The sequence below is a fragment of the Rhincodon typus genome, chromosome 39 (genome assembly GCF_021869965.1).
Source record: "Rhincodon typus isolate 14 chromosome 39, sRhiTyp1.1, whole genome shotgun sequence".
Classification (NCBI taxonomy): domain Eukaryota; kingdom Metazoa; phylum Chordata; class Chondrichthyes; order Orectolobiformes; family Rhincodontidae; genus Rhincodon; species Rhincodon typus.
The window spans coordinates 10,459,802-10,482,051 of record NC_063370.1 but is presented as its reverse complement, the minus strand read 5'-3'; the positions used below and the strand labels follow the sequence as shown (position 1 = coordinate 10,482,051).

General features: G+C 43.3%; 1 protein-coding gene across 1 annotated transcript in view; it reads left to right on the top strand.

The window, feature by feature from the left end:
• Window positions 1-6,361: 6,361 nt before the first annotated feature.
• The window catches only part of LOC109936507 (transforming growth factor beta-3 proprotein-like), a 42,582-nt gene continuing 26,693 nt past the window's right edge, over window positions 6,362-22,250 (top strand). Inside the window, exon 1 of the mRNA XM_048618424.1 lies at window positions 6,362-7,524. Coding sequence (XP_048474381.1) covers window positions 7,176-7,524 — 349 coding nt within the window. The 5' untranslated portion in view covers window positions 6,362-7,175. The remainder of the gene's footprint in view (window positions 7,525-22,250) is intronic.

Here is a 22,250-nt window from a genome sequence, read left to right as displayed (position 1 = left end):
ATGTGAAATTGAAGACGAGATCAGCCTGATCATATTGAATGATGAAGCAGGCTTGGTAGTCGAATGATCTACTGCTCTTACGTTCCAGTGTTTGGTTCCCAGCTTTTCACAGCACAAACTGTAGGTGGTGCATGGGTTGCACACAGCAGCTGTGCATCTTGCAGCTCCTCTAAAGTCAGCAGTTATATTAGCTAAACATGTGGGAATGCAATGATCACACTGGGGAAAATCTTGAAATGGGATGGAGGTTCAGTGCCTGCAGAACTAAGTTTTGCACTGGAGCATTTATGGTTTGAGCTGCTGGTTTTCTGATTTCTGTTTTTGGAAAATGTTTACAATGATGCTGGCCATTTCTCTCTGCTTGTGCGTCCTACACCCACTCCTTTTGACAGGCTGATGGTCCTTCTTGTGTCCTGTGTTGAACTCCAGTTGCATGGTCTCTTCAAATTCATATATCTCCACTTAAAAAGGTGGACCACTTTCTCCAGGTTTTTCAAACCTACATTTAGTGGCATTCAACTATCAATACTGCCTTAAAACATCCTGCCTTACTTTCTACATTTGAAAGGCTCCTTAAAACCCACCTTTCTCTCTAAGCTCATGATCACTCATCCTAACATCTCCTCCTTTAGCTTGCTGTCAGTTTAGACCTCTCGTGGTGCAGTGGTGGTGTCCCGAACCCTGGGCCAGAAGTGTCAGGATTGAATCTTACTCCAGGACTTGGTGTCCTCAGAAAGTAAGTTCCAGATGGTGCCAACAGGTCAGTGAACAAACTGCAGATTGTTCTGATGCTCCATCAGCAGGTGATAAGAGTAGAGAGTTTCCTGGTCAGTCATACCGTGTTGTAGCTGCTACGTAACAACCATCCCATGTTAAAAGAGTCTACCTGCAAATGCTTACTGCAAGCTGCACTCCGTGGCACGCTTCTTCCTCATGTGAAGGGATGCCAGAAGATATCTGACTGATTATGTTTCTGTGCAATGCCAAGGGGAATTTGTCAATATTAAGAGCATGTAAATGCAAGTTGCTAATGGCTGATTCCAGTCTTCTGTCTTTTGCTCATTTGATGCCCTTGGTGCTGCCTTGCATGTTTGGCCTTACTACATGACTTGATTTTCTTCAGCTATCTATAAAATATTAAAAATATTGTATATTACACACAGTCCTTCCTGTATAGTCTCAAACTTCCTCTCACCATCACTACCTCTCAAGTAACACTCTCAGTATATCTGTTAACACCTCCATTTGTTATATGGTGACTCACAGGATACAGGATGTTGTTACCTGTGAATAATGCCTGAGTTGATCTGTTGGTAATATGGGGGAAAAAGTAGTTTTAAAGGAGTCAGCCTAGGTTGCAGGCTGGGTAAGGTTTGGTAATTGGTAATTCTATGGACAATGGCCAATGTGTGTGTGTCTCTCACACACACACACACACACACACACAAGTGCGACACGCTAGATACAGTCAATGTCAGATCACTTAGTCCTGTCAAACACACGGTCAGTGCTAGGATTCCCGGTCCTGTTGCACACATGAAATCTAAAATTGAAGCTGAATGTGCTTATCTTCAACGTGAACAAAATACTGTCCACAGACAACAACTGCAAGAGTTCCACTTGTCCATTTACTGAATTCTCCACATAGTAGGGGCACTATGACCTACACTGGCATTTTATAGGATTGGGAGGACTGATATGTGGCAGATTGGTCCATGTCCTTGGGATCAAGGATGTCTTGCTTCCACTCTGGTTCATTTGATTCTGGGATGGCTGATAAATCCAACATGAGATCTGCAGACTCTGCAACATGTGGTAGTGCTTAGGTGAGTTATTTGGAGGTTTTACGCACTTGCTCCAAAGCCAAGACTTCACCTCTGCCTGTTCCTGATGAAGTCTTTGTGATCATTTCAGTTGAAACTTTTCCATTTCATTCAGTCACAAGCCAGGATCTCTCGTGAGTCAGAGGAGATATTCAACCTCCTCAGGGAAGCTTTTAGCACATCCCTAAACTGTTTCCACTGTCCTCTAGGGAATCTTCTGCCTGGAACAAATTTCAATTAGATTTGTTGCTTTGGGAGCAATGGTGTCAGACCTAAGAATACCTAACAATGCAAGTTTTTACTGACTAGTGCCTTAATACTGAGAACGTTGTATTTGGAGGTCGTGTGGAAGTGCTACTGGTGGTCTCTGCCAAGGCCAAGTTCTCTAAAACATGTAGGAGGGTGAGTACCACTGCTACCCAGTAAACCAAGTCCTTAGATTGCAGTGTGAGATCCTCGTTCTTAAATACCCATCTCCTCAGTCAGCTGATATCTAAGGTACAACATTTAAGCGACGATTTGTTTTGACTTATTCGCGGGATGTGGATGAGTCTGGCTAGGCCAGCATTTATTGTCCATTCCAGATGACAATTAAGTGTCAACCACATTACTGTGTGGAGTCACGTGTAGGCCAGACCAGGTAAGAACAGCAAATTTCCTTTGTTATGGATGGGATTTTAACAAAATCAATGATTGTTTCATGATTACCATTAGGCAATTTATTCCACATTTATTAAAATGCAAATTTCATCATCTGCCATTGTGGAAATTGAAACCATGACCCCAGAACATTAGACAGATTAGCTGCATTTGATTACTAACCCAATATCATTACAGCGCTATCATTTGTCATTTAATTTTTCCATTTGTCACGAGGAATCTCACAAGATATACAAACAAATGGTCTACATTTCCCAAGATCTCCTTATTAAGGTATTCAGCTGTGGGATCTGGTTGGAAGAGGACCTTAGTTCTCTGGGCGTTTAGTAAAAGGCACATTTTCCCATATGCTTCAGAGAAGAATTTGATAATGACCTGCAGCCCAGTTTCTGATTGAGTGCATAGAAAAAGTAATCTGTGTACTGCAGCTCAATGACTTAAGTTGAAATTGTTTTAGTTTTTGGATTGTAGGTGGTGTAGGTTGATAATTTTCTAGCTGTTTTCTGACCTGTTGTGACTTACTTTGTCTCCCATCAAAAGCTAGAGGAACAGAACAAACCTGGAATTCTAATGCTCATGTACAATATTGGAGCCACAGGTGAGGTGCCGGAAGTCTGGAAGGTGGCTAATGTGGTGCCATGATTTAAGAAAGGTGGTAAGGAAAAGCCAGGGAACTATAGACTGGTGACTCTGATGTCAGTGGTAGGTATGTTGTTGGAGAGGCTTCTTAGGATTTACTTGCACTTGGAAAGGCACAGACTGATTAGGAACAATCAACATGGATTTGTGCATGGGAAATTGTGCCTCACTAACTTGATTGAGTTTTCTGAAGAGATGACAAAGAAGACTGATAAATGTAGAGCAGTAAACATTGTCTATATGGACTTCAGCAAGGCATTCAACAAGGTCCCGCATGGTAGATTGGGTAGCAAGGTTAGATCGCATGGGATCTGGTCGCAATATTTGCTTGAAGGTAGGAGACACAGGGTGGTGATAGAGGGTTGTTTTTCTGAATAGAGGCCTGTGACCAGCGGTGTGCCGCAAGGATCAGTGCTGAGTCCACTGCTTCTCAAATCAAGTGGATAGGAATGTGAGCAGAAGCTAATTCTCATCAAACACAATCTGTCTCTTTGTGCATAAATGATTTGGATGTGAACTTAGGAGATTTGGTTAGTAAGTTTGCAGATAACACCAAAATTGGTGGTGTGGTGGACGGTGAAGAAGGTTATCTCAGAGTACAACGGGACCTTGATCAGATAGGCCAAATGGCTGAAGAGTGGCAGATGTGGTTTAATTTATATAAATGTGAGGTGTTGCATTTTGGTAAGGCAAACCAGGGCACAACTTGCACAGTTAGTGATAAGGCCCTGGGGAACGTTGCCAAATAAAGAGACCTAGGGGTGCAGGTGCACAGTTCCTTGAAAGTGGAGTTGCAGGTAGACAGGGTGGTGAAGAAGGCTTTTAGCACGTTTGCCTTTATTGGTCAGTGCATTGTGCATAGGAGTTGGGAAGTCATATTGTGACTGTACAGGACATTGGTGAGGCCACTTTTGGAATAATGCATTCATTTCTGGTCTCCCTGCTATAGGAAAAATGTTGTTAAACTTTAAAGGGTTCAGAAAAGATATACAAAAATGTTGCCAGGATTGGAGGGTTTGAGCTATTGGGAAAGGCTGATTGGCTGGACCTTTTTTCCTTGGAGCGTCAGAGGCTGAGGGATGACCTTATAGAGGTTTATAAAATCATGAAGGGAGTGGATAGGGTGAATATCCAAGGTTTTTTTCTCAGAGTAGGAGATTCCAAAACTAGAAGGCATAAGTTTAAAGTGAGAGGGGAAACGTTTTAAAGTGACCTGAGGGGCAGTTTTTTCATGCAGAGAGTGGTATGTGTATGGAAAGAGCTGCCAGAGGAGGTGTGGAGGCGGGTACAATCAAATTTAAAAGGCATCTGGATGGGTACATGAATAGCTAGGGTTTAGAGGGATATAGGCCAAATACTGGCAAATGAGACGAGATCAGTTTATAAAATCTGGCTGGCGTGGACATGTTGGACCAAAGGGTCCATTTCTATGCTGTATAATACTATAGCGGTAAATGACCATGTTAAATGTGACAATGTAAAAGGAGCTTTAATTTGTATCTAACCATGTGCTCTCTCTCTCCTGGGAGAGTTTGATGGGACAGTGTAGAGGGGCTTTACTGTGTAGCTGAATCCGTGCTGTACTTGTACTGGAAGTGTTTGATGACGGTATTATAGTGGGAGCTTTACTATTTATCTAACCCTGTGCTGTATCTGTCCTGGGAATGTTTGATATTAACACTAGGGTCCAAAACTGAAAAGCTATCCACTCTGACATTCCATTATTTTGCAGAGTAAATTTGATTTAAAGATATATTGCCAGTGTTGGTTCAATTCATAAGTGAAACCAGTAGCAGACACACAGGAGCTGAGTTGAAAGTGGCAGAAATAGTGTGTAATAAACTAATGTGTGATGTTGGAAAGCCCCTCATTACGTGAGGAGTCAGGAGTTTCAAAACAATTTGGGAGCATTAACTGGGAGGCACCTCCTGCTTCTGAATTTGTTCTGTGTCTGTTCAACAAACACAAGTGAATCTCTGAGTTGGATTAGCAGCTTGCTGGCAGCCAGGGCTCCTCATTACACTAACCTTCCTGGAACATTCAGGGGCATGGAGGAGAAATGGGGGAAAAAAAGGAGCAGGATTATGTGAGTCTTGACATCTTCTGATTCATGCAACATACAGTGGCATATTTTACATCATGCTGGTGAGGGTGGAAGTAGGTATGGAGGCATTTGTTACCCACAGGAAGATCCCATAAACTGCATTGAGCTGCGAATGACTGGCTACTCTATTCCAATGTTGTTCAAGGGATGAATGTTAGCCTGTTTTGGGGCAGTGATTTTCACTTCTGTTGAGTGTGGATGACTGAGGTTTCACATTTATACAAACCCTACCCCATGTTCTGTGAAGACAGTGTGGGTGAGGTTGAACTCATTCACAATTGTTAGGACAGCTTCAGCATGGGGAGTAAAGCTTCCTCTACACTGTCTCCATTCAACACTCCCAGGTCAGGGACAATTTGGGGTTAGATACAGAATAAAGCTTCCGTTACTCATATCAACTGAAAGTAAACTGAAAGTAAAGCTTCATCTATACTGTCCCCATCAAACACCTTGTGGTCAGGGACAGCATGGGGTTAGATACAAATGAAAGCTCTCTCTACAATGTCCCCCAAATGCTCCCAGGCCAGATAAAGCATGGGAATACCACAGCAAGTAGAAATGGCCTTGATTTTAATGTCTCACATGAAAGACAAGTCCTAATGGGGTGCACTCTCCATACTAAATAGGGGCCTGGGAGTGTGGAGTGCTTAGAAGGTGAGATACTACAGTCAAGGATTTGTCTGCCCTCTCAGGTGCTGTAAAAGATCCCATAGTATGTTCTGAGGAAACAGCATGGACATTCTCCCTGTTCTTTTTTGCCTCAGCCAATAGCTCAAAACAGATCATCTGCTCACCATTATTGCTGTTCGTGGGAGCTTGCTGTGCACAAATTGACAGCCGCGTTTCCTGTATCAGAGCGAGGTGGCTGCACTTCAAAAATAAGCACTTAATCGTTTGTCAATCCCCTGAGCTTGTGGAAGGCGCAGCAGAACTGCTGAATGTTCACAGATTGTCAACATGTAGCAATGGGCAGTCGTTAAAGTTGCTAAAAAGTAAAGGAAATGCAGTCATTTGTGTAGAGAGAGACTGCTGGGCTCAGCAGTGCTGAGAGCTGCTTCCTGCCCTCCCTTTTCTGATCGGAGGGGCCTGTACTGACTCCAGCTTAATCTCTGGTCCATTGCAGATTTGGGAGCTGCCTGGATACCCTGGAAGGTTGCAGAGTGTGGACTGGAGACGCATTACCGTGACAGGGCATATTATAGTCTGAATAGGTCAGACCAGCATTTGAGGAGGGAGAGAGGAGTTCAGATCTTCTATCAGAAAGCAGGTCAGTCTTTTAGACTAGCTGTCCGGAAAATTGTGTTCTTTTTTAAACAACATTATTGCATCTGAACCGTTGAAGGAAATAATTTACAAATATTCTGAAATAGAGACGCTCTAAGTCAACCACAGCTGTTACACCACACCTATTTCCTGGGAGGAGTTTCAGACCCGTAAGGCTTTATAAAGTCTCAACTTCTTGCCCACAACAGTTTCGAGTCCCCGGCACCAGTCTGTGACCTCTCGGGAGAGTGTATGTGTGTGTTTTTTTAAACTAACAAAACGCCGAGGCAACATTCAAAGAAGATAGAAAAGAAAGTATCACTTTTTTAATGTCTCAAGTGCGTGTCAAAGTCAATCAAAACAGCAGCAAAGTTACATTTTTCTGAATTGTTTGGCATGAGATCGGAAGGTATCGATTATAATCCATTTCTATTTCAGCGAGCTTGAAGCCTGTTCCTCATTTCATCCTGGAAGAACTAAGGAAGATCTGATTTGCTACTCCAGTTTGGACTTCGGAGCGGCATTATTATCTCTTTCCTCTTGAACTGCCGTTATAAATGTAACTGATCAATTATGAGCAAACCACAAGATTGTTTTTAGAAAATATTTATTTTGTAAAAGAAAATTAGAGGAAGTTTGCCAATTTCTGCTGCCAAGTTCAACGGTTGAGCTCCAGAGTAAAAAGGATGCAGCTCCCGGTTCTTCTCAACCTGCTTCTCCTGTGGGACAGTCTGCCTGTCGCTCTCTCCCTCTCCACTTGCAAGACCATCGACATTGAACAGATCCGGAAAAAGAGGATCGAAGCGATCCGGGGCCAGATCCTCAGCAAACTCAAGATGTCCAGTCCCCCGAAGGCCGAGCAGGTGACAGTGACCAACGAGGTCATGGTTCTGTACAACAGCACCAAGGAGCTCCTGGGTGACCTGGTCAAGGAACAGCAGCAGGCAACCACTGCGACTCAGTCAGACTATTATGCCAAAGAGGTGCACCGCTTTGACACTTTAGAGGACAACTCAGGAAACCGAGGAGGTCAGGGTAAGTGGCCCTCAAACGCAGCCATTCTAGCACCCTGAGAATCCACATTAGCGTCTGCTCCTTGTCAAATACCAGACTGAGTTCAGAGAGAAAAACAATGCTGGGAATAGTCAGCAGATCTGGCATTAGCAGACCTTGAACTCAATTCTCTCCAGCTACCTGCTGAGTATTTCCAGTAGTTTCTGACCTCCGTCTCCACCCCCACGTCCATTTCAACATCTGCAGCGAGTTTCGCTTTGGTATTAGGAGACTACAGTGTTGCATTTTAAAGGCTACAGATACCAGGGGAAGGGTCTGGAGCGTGTGCCACAGGTAGCAGTGCTCACCCCACACGCTCGGAGCCAACTCCTTCTATTTCCAGACGCCAGCCCCAGGCGTGAATGACGTACGTTTTATTCGACTACGGGAGGCATCGCAGCCCGATCCCTCCATCCTGTATTCTCCAATCCAGACGCAGCGAGCGGTGGGAAAGGGACAGTGGGTGTCACACTATCTCCCCGCCCCCGGCCACCCCCGTCCTTTGCCTCTCACTTCATCTTTTGCATTTGCCCCCAACCCCCATCCCACTCCATGACACTGACTCTGGCAACTCCGCCCCCACTCAACCCCCCCAGCTGAAATCAGCTACTCTTCCCATCCATGGACGCCCGGGCTTCCCTTACAGAGGTTCACTCTGGCTTCAAATCTCAGAAAAGGTACATTTAATCTTTACAAAGATCATACTCAAATGGAAAGCTGTCCACGGCTGATAAAGGCATTGTCCTTGAATGACACAGCCTCCCTAACCCCACCACTGCTACATTACTGATTGGGACTCCAGGTTTACAGCTTCAGAAACAGAGGGGGATGTTGACATGTTCTCCCTTAGAATAATGCAAATCCCTTTCTTAAAAAAAAGTTATGGGATCTGGGTGTTGCTGGTAAAACCAGGATTTGTTGCCCATCCCTAACTGCCCTCGAACAGAATGGCTTGATTAGTCATTTCAGTGGACTGTTCAGAGTCAAAACAATGGTCTGGAGTCACATGTAGGCCAGACCAGGTTAAGGACAGCAAATTTCCTTCCCTCAGGGACATTAGTGAATCAGATGAGTCTTTACCACAAGCAACAATGGTTATAAAGTTACCACTGGGGTAGCTTTATATTCCAGAATTTATGAACTGAATTTAAATGTCAGAAATTTCTTCACTCAGAGAGTGGTGAGCCTGTGGAATTCACTGCCACAGAAGCAGTTGAAGCAAAATATTGAATGTTTTCAAGAAGGAAGTTTTTAGGGCTAAAGGGAATGGAGAGGAAGCAGAAGAAGGGGACTGAGTTGGATGATGAACCGTGATCATATTGAATGGCAGAGCAGACTCAAAGGCGGAATAGCCTTTTCTTGCTCCTGTTCTTTTTTTTTAATGCCTGTCACCAGCTACCTTGGTGGGATTTGAACCAGTGTTTCCTCCAGAGAACTGGCTGGGGGGAGATGTGGACTTTAGATTATTAGTCCAGTGACATTATCACTGTTACACCATTCCCCCATTAATTTGCAATCAAACTGAATCTTATTGGAATCAGCAGTGTTGCTCAAAACCTGTAGGGATTGATACCTGTTTGAGCCCAGGGCTTGAAACCATTTGAAAATATCCAACCACCACTAGCAGAAAGGAGAACTAATTTGACAGGTTGGTTATTTTTCTGGATCTGTGGTACTGGCAGTGAGCCCTAGGCATTCATATTATCAGTAATTTCCGAGACATGCACCTGCAGTTTCTGCTGTGAGTGTTCAGTTGCCAGTTCCAACTTCCAATATCACTCCACTGGGAATTCTCAAACAACTGAAGTAATTGCCCAGAATTTTGGTGCCAGATGTCAAGTGTCAGCTGTGACTCAGCACTGACCCTCTGAGCCAAGGAGTATAGAGTCATTGAGTTTTACAGCAGAGAAAGAACCCTATGGCCCATCATGTCTGTATACCACCTATCCACACTAGTCCTGAAAGTTTGTGGGATTATGTTCCACTTGAGCACAAAAATCAAGATGATGTCAGGGATGTCATCTTTTGGTTGAGGTGTTAAATGGAATCCCAGTCTACCCTTTGGCAGATTGTAAAAGACTCCAGGGATCATTTTGAATAAGAGCAGAGGGGAGGTTCTTCCCTGTAGCACTGAACAACATTTATTCCTCAATCAATGCTGCTCACTTAAAAAAAAACCTGGCCATTATTACATTACAGTTTGTGGAAGTTTGTTGCGTGCAAATTAGACACTGAATTTCCTGCGTTAAAACACTGACAAGACTTCATAAGTCCTTTATTGGCTGTAAAGTGCTTTGGAACATCCTGTGGTTCTGAAAGGTGCTGTATCAAAGCAAGCCTCTACTTCCTTTTGAATATGAAATGTTAGGGAAAATTGAGCTGGCCTTTTACTAACTGCAGCAAACTAGCATTTATATAACAGCCTTATGATAGTATATGCCCTCTGCACCCCCCCCCCCCCCCCTCCCACACACACACACACACACACACACACACACACACACATATGATGAAACTCCTCCTTACTGTTCAGGGAGGAACACAACTCTCCTGCACTAAATTGAGCATTTGAAATAGCTCCTAGGCATGTTGTAGATCAAACCTCCTTTTAGACTGAGACATTTCCACATCCCCAGTGATTGGTGACAGAAATGAAACTTCTTAAAAATTATAGCAGAGAAATGAGCCGTTCTGCCCATCTGGTTCATGCCAATGTTTTTGCTCCTTAGCAGCTTCCCCCACGCCCCTCTTCATCTGATCCCATCAGCTTATGCTATTCATTTTTCCTGTGTGCATTGCTCTAGCTTCCTGTTCAATGCACCAACAGTCTTCACTACTCCATTTGGTAGTGCAATCCACTCTCCCAGAACTTGGATTGGCTGGGCCTTTCACTGTGTTTTATTGGTTAGTAGGGGGTGGAACAGGACACAGAAGCACATTAGGGGGAGCTAGTTGTTTGGAAACAAAAAGGACTGCACCTAGTCACATCTGTGAAATGCTGATGGTGAGAAATTCTGGCTCTGTTTGGCATGAATACAATCATTGGTTGGACGATGTTGTATCTTTTCCCATTACCCTTGGCACTCTGGGCTGAGTGGTTAGATAAAGGTGGCAGAACCATTTTGGACTTGACCCATAATTTGGAAATTCAGGGAGACTTTCAGGGAGACTGTTCTCAATAAAACAACAACGTGTATTTATTGTGGTTATTTTGTGCCTGACACTATTAATGACTCTGGATATATTAGGGAAAATGTCTAAAAGTTTGAGGTAGGTTTTAGGGAGTGTCTTAAATGAGTAGAGATGGACTGGTTTAATGAGTAAAGTTCAGAGTTTGGGACCACTGATAGGCAAGGGCTATGGGTGAGAGCGAGTTTGAAGTTGGAGGAATTCAAGGTTATAAGTTTGGAAGAGGTTAGAGAGAGAGAGACAGAGATGAAGCTGTGGAGGGATTTGAACACAGGCACACAAATTTAAAAGTGTAAACTGCCAATCAGCTGTTTTTTCTGTGGAATTTGGAATAGCAGCAGCCTTGGATGAGGATGTTTTGTTGTGTACAAACATGCATTACATCGAACAGTCTGGGTCAATCAACGATGATCTTATAAAATGTATTTGTGTACATAAGGTATGACATTCCAAACACTCAGTAACTGCTCCACGTGAACTGTAACTGGATCCTGCAGCTGGTGAGGGTATGCGGGCATGACTGGCATTTAGAAATCTCTGTTTGTACGTGTGTCTGTTAGTGTTTATCCATGCTTCTCTGAGTTTTCTGGGATTTGGTGTTTGCATGCAAGTGCAATATCCATTCTAAGTGTTTGTATGATCAGTGTTTATGTTTGTGTGTACTATCATGTTTATATGTACATGCAATAGTGGTTGTATGTTTGAATTTTTAAATTAGTTTTTGTAGGGATTGGCATTAATTTGATATGGGGCCATGGGAAGAGAGTACTGTTAGTCTGACCTGTGCTATACTCCCTCTGTGAGCGTATGATGACTCATTGTAGAGGGAGCTTTATTCTGTATGGAACCCCATGCTGTATGTCCCTGGGATGTTTGACAGAGACAGTGTAGAAAAAGCTCTACTTTGTAGCTGGACCTGTGCTTTAGCTGCCCTGAGAGTGTTTGAAGCAGACAGTGTAGAGGAACCTTTACTCTGTATCTAACCCTGTGCTGTACCTCTCCTGGGATTGTTTGATGGGGAAAGCTTAGAGGGAGCTTTATTTTCTGTTTTTAAAAAAAAACAGAGGATGCTTTAATTTAGTAAGTTTCCACTTCCTTGTACAAGTTTCCATTAACTGTTAATTTGTATTTTTTCACAGAGGCTTTTAAAAAGAAATAGAGAGAGCCTTACTTTCACTTCAAAATAATAGCAGTTTACTCTGTATCTAACCCTGAGTGATTAATGGGATTCTCCATTACACTGCATCTGACAGAGTATCTCTTTGTCTCACCTCTGGAAGCAAATCCTCCCTTCACTCAGCATCTGTTACTTAAACTTTTGAAGCTACCATGTTTCTCTCCTACAGTCTTGGAAGCGCAGACAATGGCAGTTCTCCTTTCAAAGATGTCAGACATTAATTCTCTCCTCACAGCCCTCATAGCATATCTTTTTTTCCCTTGTGATAGTTGGATAAGAACTTTATCTCCATTAAAAGCCCAAATCTGCCTGCTCCACCTAACCCCCATTCCATTTACCCACCCTCAGTCATATCCAGTGCCAATGACACCGGCACAAAGCCTGGGCTGAGGTTAATCCTGTCATGAGAGTTTTGATGAGAGTTTACATTTTTAGATGCACCAATAGTCCTTTCTCTAATGGAATCAAATCTTCACTGAAGCATAATCAGCCCAAATTTGACACTGACACTTGAAAGAAGATATGACATCAGTGATCAAAATCTTGAAAGAAATACCTCTGCATTTAAGTAGCGTCTTTCACAATTACAGTGTTTTGCAAAATGCTGCACACACAGCAAAATATCTTTTCAAATACTCATTTAGTAGTACAGAACTCTTGTGCAATATGAATTTTGGTTTTCCCTTTGAACTGTTATCCTTGCTAAGCGTCCTGATGAACATAAGACAAAATGTTTTGATAAAATGTGTCTTTTTTCAAAATACTTGATTTTTGAAGTGTTATCATTTGGCATGTTGTAGGTATTAAGAAATTTCTTAAAGTAGCAGACAGTGCCAAGTAGCCAGAGATGGCTAGGGGGAAATTTTGGAGCTTGGGGCTGAGGCAGTTAAAGGGTTAGTCATCAATGGAACTTATGTAAGAGGCAATGATTGGAGAAAGGCTGCAGTACTGGAGGAGATGAGAAGGGATGACACCCCGAAGGGATTCAAAACCAAAGAAGAACTTGAAGTGATTCTTATTCCCATTACTTTTGATTACCTTTCCTCCCTGCTCCCTCGTGCTTGCTAACAGCCACTACTCCTCTCGATTGGCGATTGGTACCAGCGACTGTCTGATGATGGATGTCAGTCAGATTTCTCTATCCAGTGACTCCAATTTTTTCCTTTATTCGTTAACGGGAGGAGGGTGTCGCTGGCTAGGCAGCATTTATTGTCCATCCCTAATTGCCCAGAGGGCAGTTCACAGTCAACCACATTGCTGTGGGTGTGAAGTCACATGTAGGCCAGACCAGGTAACGATGGCAGTTTCCTTCCCTAAAGGACATTACTGAACCAGATGAGTTTTTTCCGACAATCGGCAATGGATTCATGGTCATAATTAGACAATTTTTATTGAATTCAAATTCCACCATCTGCCGTGGCAGGATTCGAATCCAGGTCCCCAGAATGTTATCCAGGTCTCTGGATTAACAGTCCAGTGATAATACCACTAGGCCATTGCCTCCCCTGATTCAGTTTGTGCGACTGACCAGTTTTGTCGAGACTGAGTTGTGTTTCAAGGTCCCTGAGAGGTGAAGCCCCAGCACTCAGCCCCATTCCAGCAGCTGGGCAGCACGGGTCCCAGTCAGCCCTCCTCACCACAACCTGTTTCCCCCACAGGGTCAGTACAGCGAGAGACAGCAGGCAGACCTGTGTCACTCCAAGTAATATAACCGTGCCCTCATTTATGTAGAGGAGGTCTGGTGGTGCAGAGGTAGTATCCTTCCCTCTGGGTTTGAAGCTCTGAGTTTGAAGTCCTGCAGCTCATGGAAGGGGTGTTTATAATGTTGTTCAATGGGCTGTCAATGTCCAGCCCCAAATAAATAATTCTGATACAAACACAGAATGCTGGAGTAACTCAGCAGGTCTGGTTGCATCTGTGTTAACCTTTCAAGTCCAGTATGACTCTTCTTCAGAGACAAAAAAACTGCAGATGATGGAATCCAAGGTAGGCAGACAGGAAGCTGAAAGAACACAGCAGGCCAGGCAGCATCTAGAAGAAAGGAGCAGTCAACATTTCGAGTATTAACCTTCTTCAGTTGTGAAATATTGACTGCTGCTTTCCTCCAGATGCTGCCTGGCCTGCTGTGTTCTTTCAACCTCCTGTTTGTTTACCATGACTCTTCTTCAGAAGCGAAAGGTGTTGGGAATTGTTTTTTTTTAAATCTAGTTTTGACAGAGGCAGAGACCAGTGCAAAAGACAAAAGGGTTGCAAATGGTGAAGAAGGAGATGTAAAATGGGTGTAAATTAAGGCATGAAAGGGAGCAAATGGATTCTCTCTAAGAGCAAAATAATGACAAAAAACAAGATGAGGCAAATAATTCTGATTCCACGTAACCATCAGCTCATTCTGTAACCACCTACAGCCCATGTTCTCTGTTACTCGGAGTCTGTGCTCTTATACATTCATTTCTGTTAGGTAGCCATGTTTTTGGCTCCATGCTCTGAAACTACCTCTCCAAACACCTCAGCTTCTCCTCTGTTAAGACGTTGCTTTGAAATACAAACATTTGGATCGTATTTGAAACTGCCTGGGATATTATGCGTGGCTCAGTGTTTTGTTTCTCACATCACAAGCCAGGCGGATATTGCACTAAATTGAGGCTCATTGTGTTAGAAAAGGACATCAGTCTTAGGAGCTGGAGTAGGCCACTTGACTTGCTCCGTTATTCAATAACGATCTACCTCAACTCCACTTTGACCCCCATTTCCATATCCCTGACACATATGGAGTTAGCCAGACATGGCGTTAATATAGTGCCTCTCATGACCACAAGCTGTCCCAAAGTGCCACTGAGCCAACAAAGGAAGAATATCCACTGTTAGAATGTCTGTTGTCTTCCCCTGCAACCTGCACACAATCACACAATCACAGAATCCTTATGGAGTTGAAGGAGGCCATTCAGCTTATTGTGCGTGCACCGGTTCTGTTACCTAGTGCCAATTTCCTGCCTTTTCCACATATCCTTGCACATCATTTCTATTTGAGTAATTGTCCAATGCTGTCTTGAATGCCTCAATTGAAACTGCTTCCACCACATTTCAAGGCACTGCTTTCTAGACCCTAACTACTCGTGGAAAAACTATTGAGTGGAGAAATATTTTCTCACATCACTCTTGTTTTGTTTGCACTTCACTTTAAACCTATGCCATCTCATTCTTTTTTTCTTTTGAGTGGTAACATCTCCCTATCTACTCTGTCCAGCCTGCTGATTATTTTGCAAACTTCTATTGAAACTCCTCTCCATCTTCTCTCCAAGGAAACCAGTCCCAACTTCTTCAATTTATCTTCATAATTGAAATTTCTCATTCCTGGGACCATTCTTATAAACCACTTCTGCACTTTGTCTAATGCATTCACATCTTTCTAATAATGTGGCATCTGCAACTGAATACAATACTCCAGCTGAAGACTAACAAGGATCTTTTACAAATTCAACATCAACTCCTTGCTCTTTTACTCTATGCCCCTATTAATAAAGCTGAGAACACTGTAATTCTGAAGAAGAGTCATACCAGACTAGAAACGTTAACTGTTTTCTCTCCACAGATGCTGTCAGAGCTGCTGAGTTTCTCCAGTGTTCTCTGTGTTTGTTTCAGATTTCCAGCATCCTACGTATAGGAGTTGGGAAGTCACGTTTCGGCTGTACAGGACGTTGGTTAGGTCACTATTGGAATACTGAGTCTGATTCTGGTCTCCCTGCTATCGGAAGGATGTTGTGAAACTTGAAAGGGTACAGAAAAGATTTACAAGGATGTTGCCAGGGTTGGAGGGTAAGAGCTATAGGAACAGGTTGAATAGACTGGGGCTATTTTCCCTGGAGCTTCAGAGGCTGAGGGATGACCTTATAGAGGTTTATAAAATCACGAGAGTCATGGATAGGGTAAATTGACAAGAACTTTTCCTGGAGTGGGGGAATCCAAAACTAGAGGGCATAGGTTTAAAGCGAAAGGGGAAAGATATAAAAGAGATCTAAGGGGCAACTTTCTCATGCAGAGGGTGGTGCGTGTATGGAATGAGCTGCCAGAGGAAGTGGTGGCGACTGGTACAATTACAGCATTTAAATATGAACAGGAATGATTTAGGGACTAGATTTATTTAGGATGTCTGGTCAGCATGTTCAAATTGTATGGAAGGGTCTGTTTCTGTGCTGTATATTTCTAGGACTCTAAGTATTTTGAATCATAGAATCTCTACAGTGTGGAAGCAGGCCATTCAGCCCATTGAATCCATATCGACCCTCTGAAGAGCATTCCACCCAATCCCTGTAACTCTTTATTTCCCATGGCTATACCACCCAGACTGCAATGGGTGCTATGGGCAATTTAGCATGGCCAATCCACCTAACCTGCACATCTTTGGATTGCGGAAAGAAACTGGAGCACCGGAAGAATAACCACGCAGACATGGGAGAGAACGTGCAAACTCCAGACAGACCGTCACTCACAGCTGGAATCGAACCCGGGTCCCTGGTGCTGTGAGGCAGCAGTGCTAACCACTGAGCCACTGTGCCGCCTCCTAAATTTTGCTTTTATTTGAGAATACCATCCTTTGTTAACTACTGTACCTGTCCTACTAATGATCTGTGCACGTATACATCCAGATCCCTCTGTTCCTGCATCCCCTTTAAAATTGTGCACTGTGTTTTTCCAAAAACTATAACTTTTTAAAAATGTGTACTTTTTAAAAAAGATCCCACAAGCAGCGAATGTAATAAAGGACCACATACGTTGTGGTGTCGATTGAGGAGTAGATATTGGCCAGGAGAGTTCAGTGAATGTCCCTGCTCATTTTCCCTGAAAGCGCAGACAGAATCACAGGTTTACATTAACACAGATGCTAGAGACCTGAAATAAAAAAAAAACAATGCTGGAGAAACTCAGCAGATCTGGCAGTATCAGTGGAGAGAGAAACAGATTTAATAATTCAGGGTTGGTGTCACTCTTCAGAACTGAGCCATAAGACATGGCCAGAGCTGCAGAACTCCAGCACTTGCTGTTTTAATCCTGGTTTAACACCAGGTGAAATAATTTGGGACACAGCATTTAAATAATTTGAGATGTGTAATGTGTAAGGAATGCACAGAGGAGGAACAGGTAATTTTGGATCAAACTTTTCCAAAAGTTCCCCTTCACTGGGACTTTTCTTACCTCATGTCTGCTTCTGTTGTAAGCTGATTGCTAAATGGCATGATCACTGAACCGTTTATCACGTGGTCATCAGAACAGGAGAACAGCAGTTAGGTTGACCTTGTCCTGCAAATTCCTATGTTGGTTTGAAGTCAACGATGAGTCACGTTATCTGAATTGACTAGAGGATGTTTGTGGATGGATTTGCTGAAACAAAGACAGTCCACGAGGAGATTACAGTCCTGCGCTTTTAGGAATTCATGCTGCTTGATATTCTGCCCACCCGCTATGAGGAGTTCCCCGAGAATTTGAAGCAACAAGGCTGGCTGTTCCTTGATGATCAGTGAGCTTCCCCCTCCTAATTTCCTCATCTGCTGTCCAGGCACACACTCTAGCTTGGTTATAATTCCACCTGCCTTTCTGGCACTTACCCATTTGAGAATTAGGAGAGGAAGGTGGTCCAGCAGCTGCTTGGGTCTGCTTCGTTATTTGATGAGATCTTGGCTGATCTCTCTATTCCTATTTACGTGTGATTTCCCTAAGAGTCCCTTGGTTTCTTCAGACATTTTTTTGCTTTAGAGATGGGAAACTACCCTTTAGATATTTTATAAACAACATCTTCAAGAAATATTATGTACCTCGAGGGCAAGTGGGGTTTAAACCTGGGGCCTCCTGGCTCAGAGACATGGACACTATCATTGTGCCACAAGACCCCTGCCAAAACCACAGACAGCACCATTTTATATAGCAATCAAGTCCTGAAATGGGACTTGAACCCAGGATCTTCTATCTCAATGGCAGGAGCATTACCAAATGAACCACTTAGGTTCCTTTTTGGCCATTCTTTATTTGTGAATCTAGGTGAATCATCTAGCTATTCAGCTGTGGAGACCATCATAGCTGAGTCTGATCTTTTCTCCATGAAACATCCACGCGTACAGCTTATCCAGAACTGGTAATGCAGCTCAGGCAGAATTTTCTTTCCACTCCTAGTCCCAGGGCCACAGAATGGAAACAGAACTCCTTTACCCCTCCTCCATGGTTGGGTAGTGCTCCCAGCATTGGGTCAGAGGATTGTGGGTCCAGAATCCAGTGTGACATTCTAGTGCTGTACTGTCAGACGTGCTGCCCTTTGGTTGACATGTTAAACTGAAGGCCCCCATTTCAGTTGAAAGTCAAAGTGCACAACCTTTGGAAAGTGAAGTGAAACGGAATTGTCCCGAACGATACTTATCCATCAACTGACATCCCTAAAACTGTTTATCACTTTGCTGTTTGTTGGGATCTTGCTGTGTGCAAATCAATTGCTACAGGTTCTACATCATAACAGTGACTACCTGCCAAATTTGGCTTCATGGCATGCTTGTAAGGTGTTATGGATGGTTTGGAAGGCAAAGTATTTGTGTGTTATTTGTTTATGTTTATTTGGAAAAGGATATCATTGTGTTAGAAGTAATGCAGAAAAGGTTGTCTCACCTCATTCCTGGGAAAGATTGTGCAGGTTGGACTTTTTACTTGTTGGGGTTTCGAAGAGTGAGAGATGACCCTGAGGAGACTCATTAGGATGGATGCTGAGAGGATCCCTTAGTGGGTGAGACTGGAACAAGGGGGTCACCATTTATGAGGAAGGGGCCTCACTTTTAAGATGCACATGAGGAGAGATTCTTTTCCATTTGAGGATTGTCCGTCTGTGGAATTCTCTTGCCCAGAGAACAGTGGAAGCTGTGTCATTGAATTTATTCGTGGCGGAGTTAGATTTTTGATAGACATGGAAGGCAAGGGTTATGGTGGGGACACAGACAAGGAAAGTGGAGCTGAGACGACAACCAGATCGGCTATGATCTTATTGAATGGTAGAGCAGGCTCAATGGCTGAGTGACATCCTCCTGATCCTATGTATGATGTCCTTACCTGTAAGTCAGGACAGACTAGAGATTTGGCATCGGAAGGGCCCGTAGAAATGATGACCTCATGTCCATGCTGTGAATGCACATGTTCCTCTTGAAATTTATAGATTAATTAGAGCCGATCCAGAAAAGTCATGAGATTTAACAGTCCAAGAGGAAGCCCCTGTTAATGAAGGCATCTTTATAAAACTGCCTGGGGTCATTGGCCAGTGTGGAATACATAAGTATTTGTATTGAATGGCAGGAAATTGTAACTTTGGGGAAGTGGGGGGGGGGGGGGGGGGGTGCTGGTGGGGTGGTATGATACTTAATCAGTGAATTAACTTGGAATTTTCTATTTGTGTTCTGTGGCCAGTCAAAAACAGGAGGACAATGAATCAGCTGGTAAATGAGTGACAACTTCTGGGTTTTACTTCTGAGTACGTCTTCCTGCTTTCTTTACAGGGGAAGTAGATCGATTTTGGGAAATTGCATAGTGGCAACGACAATAGCTTGCATTTGTACAGTGGTCCAAGATACTGCACGGGAGTAATTATTAATCAAAATTTGACACATCAACCTCGGCATGTACTGTATGCACAACACTCTCCCTAACTGCCAGCTCTCTGTTGCCCCCTCTACTGCTGATGTTTGGTCACACTGTTTGTACGTCATTCATTGCTGAACAAACAAGAATGTTTTTGGGCTCCATCCCAAATTTGATGAGGAAGAGGTGAGGTAGAGGTGGTTTTCTTGCCCAGTCTTCCATTTTCCAAAACCTTAAGAACATCAAAAACTTGACTGCCATGTCCTAATTTGGCCCCCTCAAATCCCTTTCATTTGCCACCCTTCTAGTCACTGACCTGCCTTGGCTTCTGGACTTCTAAGTTTTCAACTTCAAAAAATTCTCACCCTCATCTTCAAATCTCTGCATTGTCTCAATATTCTTCTTCTTTCCCCGTAGCACCCTCTAGCTCCAGGACCCTCCAACATCTGTTTTCCTTCCCACTTTTGGCCTCTTGCATATTTTCCTGATTTCTATTATTCCTCCAATTGGTGGCCCTGCTTTCAACTACTGAGGGACTAAGCTCTGAAAGTCCACTTCTTTTAAGATACCCCACAAAATAAAACAACTGCCGCCTGCCTTAATAATGCCTTTGATGGCTCAGTGCCTAAAACTATGTTTGCTAATGCTCCTGTGTGATGTCCTGGGATGTTTCACTGGGGCACTGGTCTAGATGTTTTCTAATCAACCTGTTCAAAGACACTTCTGGAGCAGGTGGGATTTAAATCTGGGCTTTCTAGTCCAGAGGTACATAGGGACACTACCATTGTGCAAAAGGGCTCTTGGTACATACTCATTTTTAAAAATTCATTCATGGGATGTAGGTGTCCATGGCTGCATCAGTATTTATTGCCTATTCCTAATTGCCTAGCGGGCAGTTAAGAGTCAAACACACAGCTGTGGGTCTGGAGTCACATGTAGGCAAGATCAAGTAAGGATGGCAGATTTCCTTCTCTAAAGGGCATTAGTGAACCAGAGGGGTTTATCCTGACAATTGGCGATGGTTTCATGGTCATCATTAAAATTTTATTACCAGATTATTATTGAATTCAAATTCCACAACCTGCATGGCAGGATTCGAACCCAGCTCCCCAAAACCTTGGGTCTCTTGATTAATTGTCTAGCAAAAATATTACTGGGCCATTGCCTATCTGATATCTACTTCAACTAAGATTATTTAAGGATGCATTTACAAGGAGAAGTAAAATAATACAAAAGGAATGAAGTTCATGCTGATATGGTTGGAAGGATAAAACCATAGAATGTAGGAGCAGAAGTAGGTCTTTCTGCCCGTCAAGTCTGGTGTGCCATTCAATGAGATCTCAACTCCACTTTCCTGCCTTTACCCCATAGCCCTTGATTCTCTTCCTAATTAAAAATCTGTCTTTCTCAGACTTGAATATACTTAATGACCCAGCTTGTACAGCCTTCTGTGGTAAAAAATTCCACAGATTCACTACCCTCTGAGAGAAGAAATTCCTCCTTACCTCTATCTCAACTGGGCAGAAAATTGGAGCGGGGTAGATCCTGCCCCCCCTCCACTCTCCAAGCCATTTGCACCATTCAGTGTGATCATGGCTGATCCTCTGTCACAACACATTTCCATCCCACTCCCATTTACGTTGAATCCTTGAGAGATCAAAGAGCTATCTATTCCCGCATTTATATGCTCAACATCCCTATAGAGCAGCAAACTCCAAAAAATTTGCAAACCTAGAGTGAAGAAATTTCTCCTAATTTCAGCCCTTTTGTTTTGTTCATTCTTTCATGGAATGTGGGCGCCACTGGTAAGGATATGTCACCCATTCCTAATTGCCCCTTGTACTGAGTCATTTGCTTGGCCATTTCAGAGGGCAATCAAGAGTCACCCACATTGCTGCAGGTCTGGAGTCATGTACAGGCCAGACTGGGTAAGCACAGCACATTACTATCCCTAAAAGGCATTAGTGGAGTGAGATGCATTTTTTCAACAATCGATGATAGTTGTCATAGCCAGCATTATTGAAGCTTGCTTTAAATTCCAGATTTATTCATTGATTTTAAATTCCATCAGCTGCTGTGTAGGATTTGAACCCACGTCCCTAGACCTTGAGTCTCTAGACAACCAGTCCAGTGACATGGCCACTATCACCCCTCCTGAGATTATGGCCCTCCCTGCCTCCTGTTCCAGATGTCCCAGCCGTGGAGGAGCAATGTCTTAGTGCCTACCCTGTCAAATGCCTTATGAATCTTTGTAGCATGAGCTCAAGTGGAGGATGAAGACCATGATAGACCAGTTGGGCAGATTGGCCTCATCATAGGTTGTACATTTGAAATAATTTTCCATAATCATAACCTTAATGGAGATTTGGGGATTGATAAACTTGTAATTTTTTAAAAATGAGTGTCATAAAATGACTGGAGCGTTTAACCATCGGGTAATTCCATTTCCGATCCTCAATTCAATTAATTGTTCCCTGCTTTCACTGTCTTGCCAGCAGACATGTGAGTGAAATGTACCCTGAGTATTCAGGCTCTCAAGAGCAACACACAGCTGGGCCTCTCAAAGTTATCACGTGTCATTCTGCTTCCCGTTTCAGTGAGGAGATTAAAAAAGAAACAGCGCCTGGTTTATCATCTACAGCTATTCCCCTTTCACCGCATGTCCAGGAGCACAGGAAACAAGGCTTTCACTTCAAATGTGCAGTATACAGACGGAGGCCTTTTGCTTGACAATGCTAAT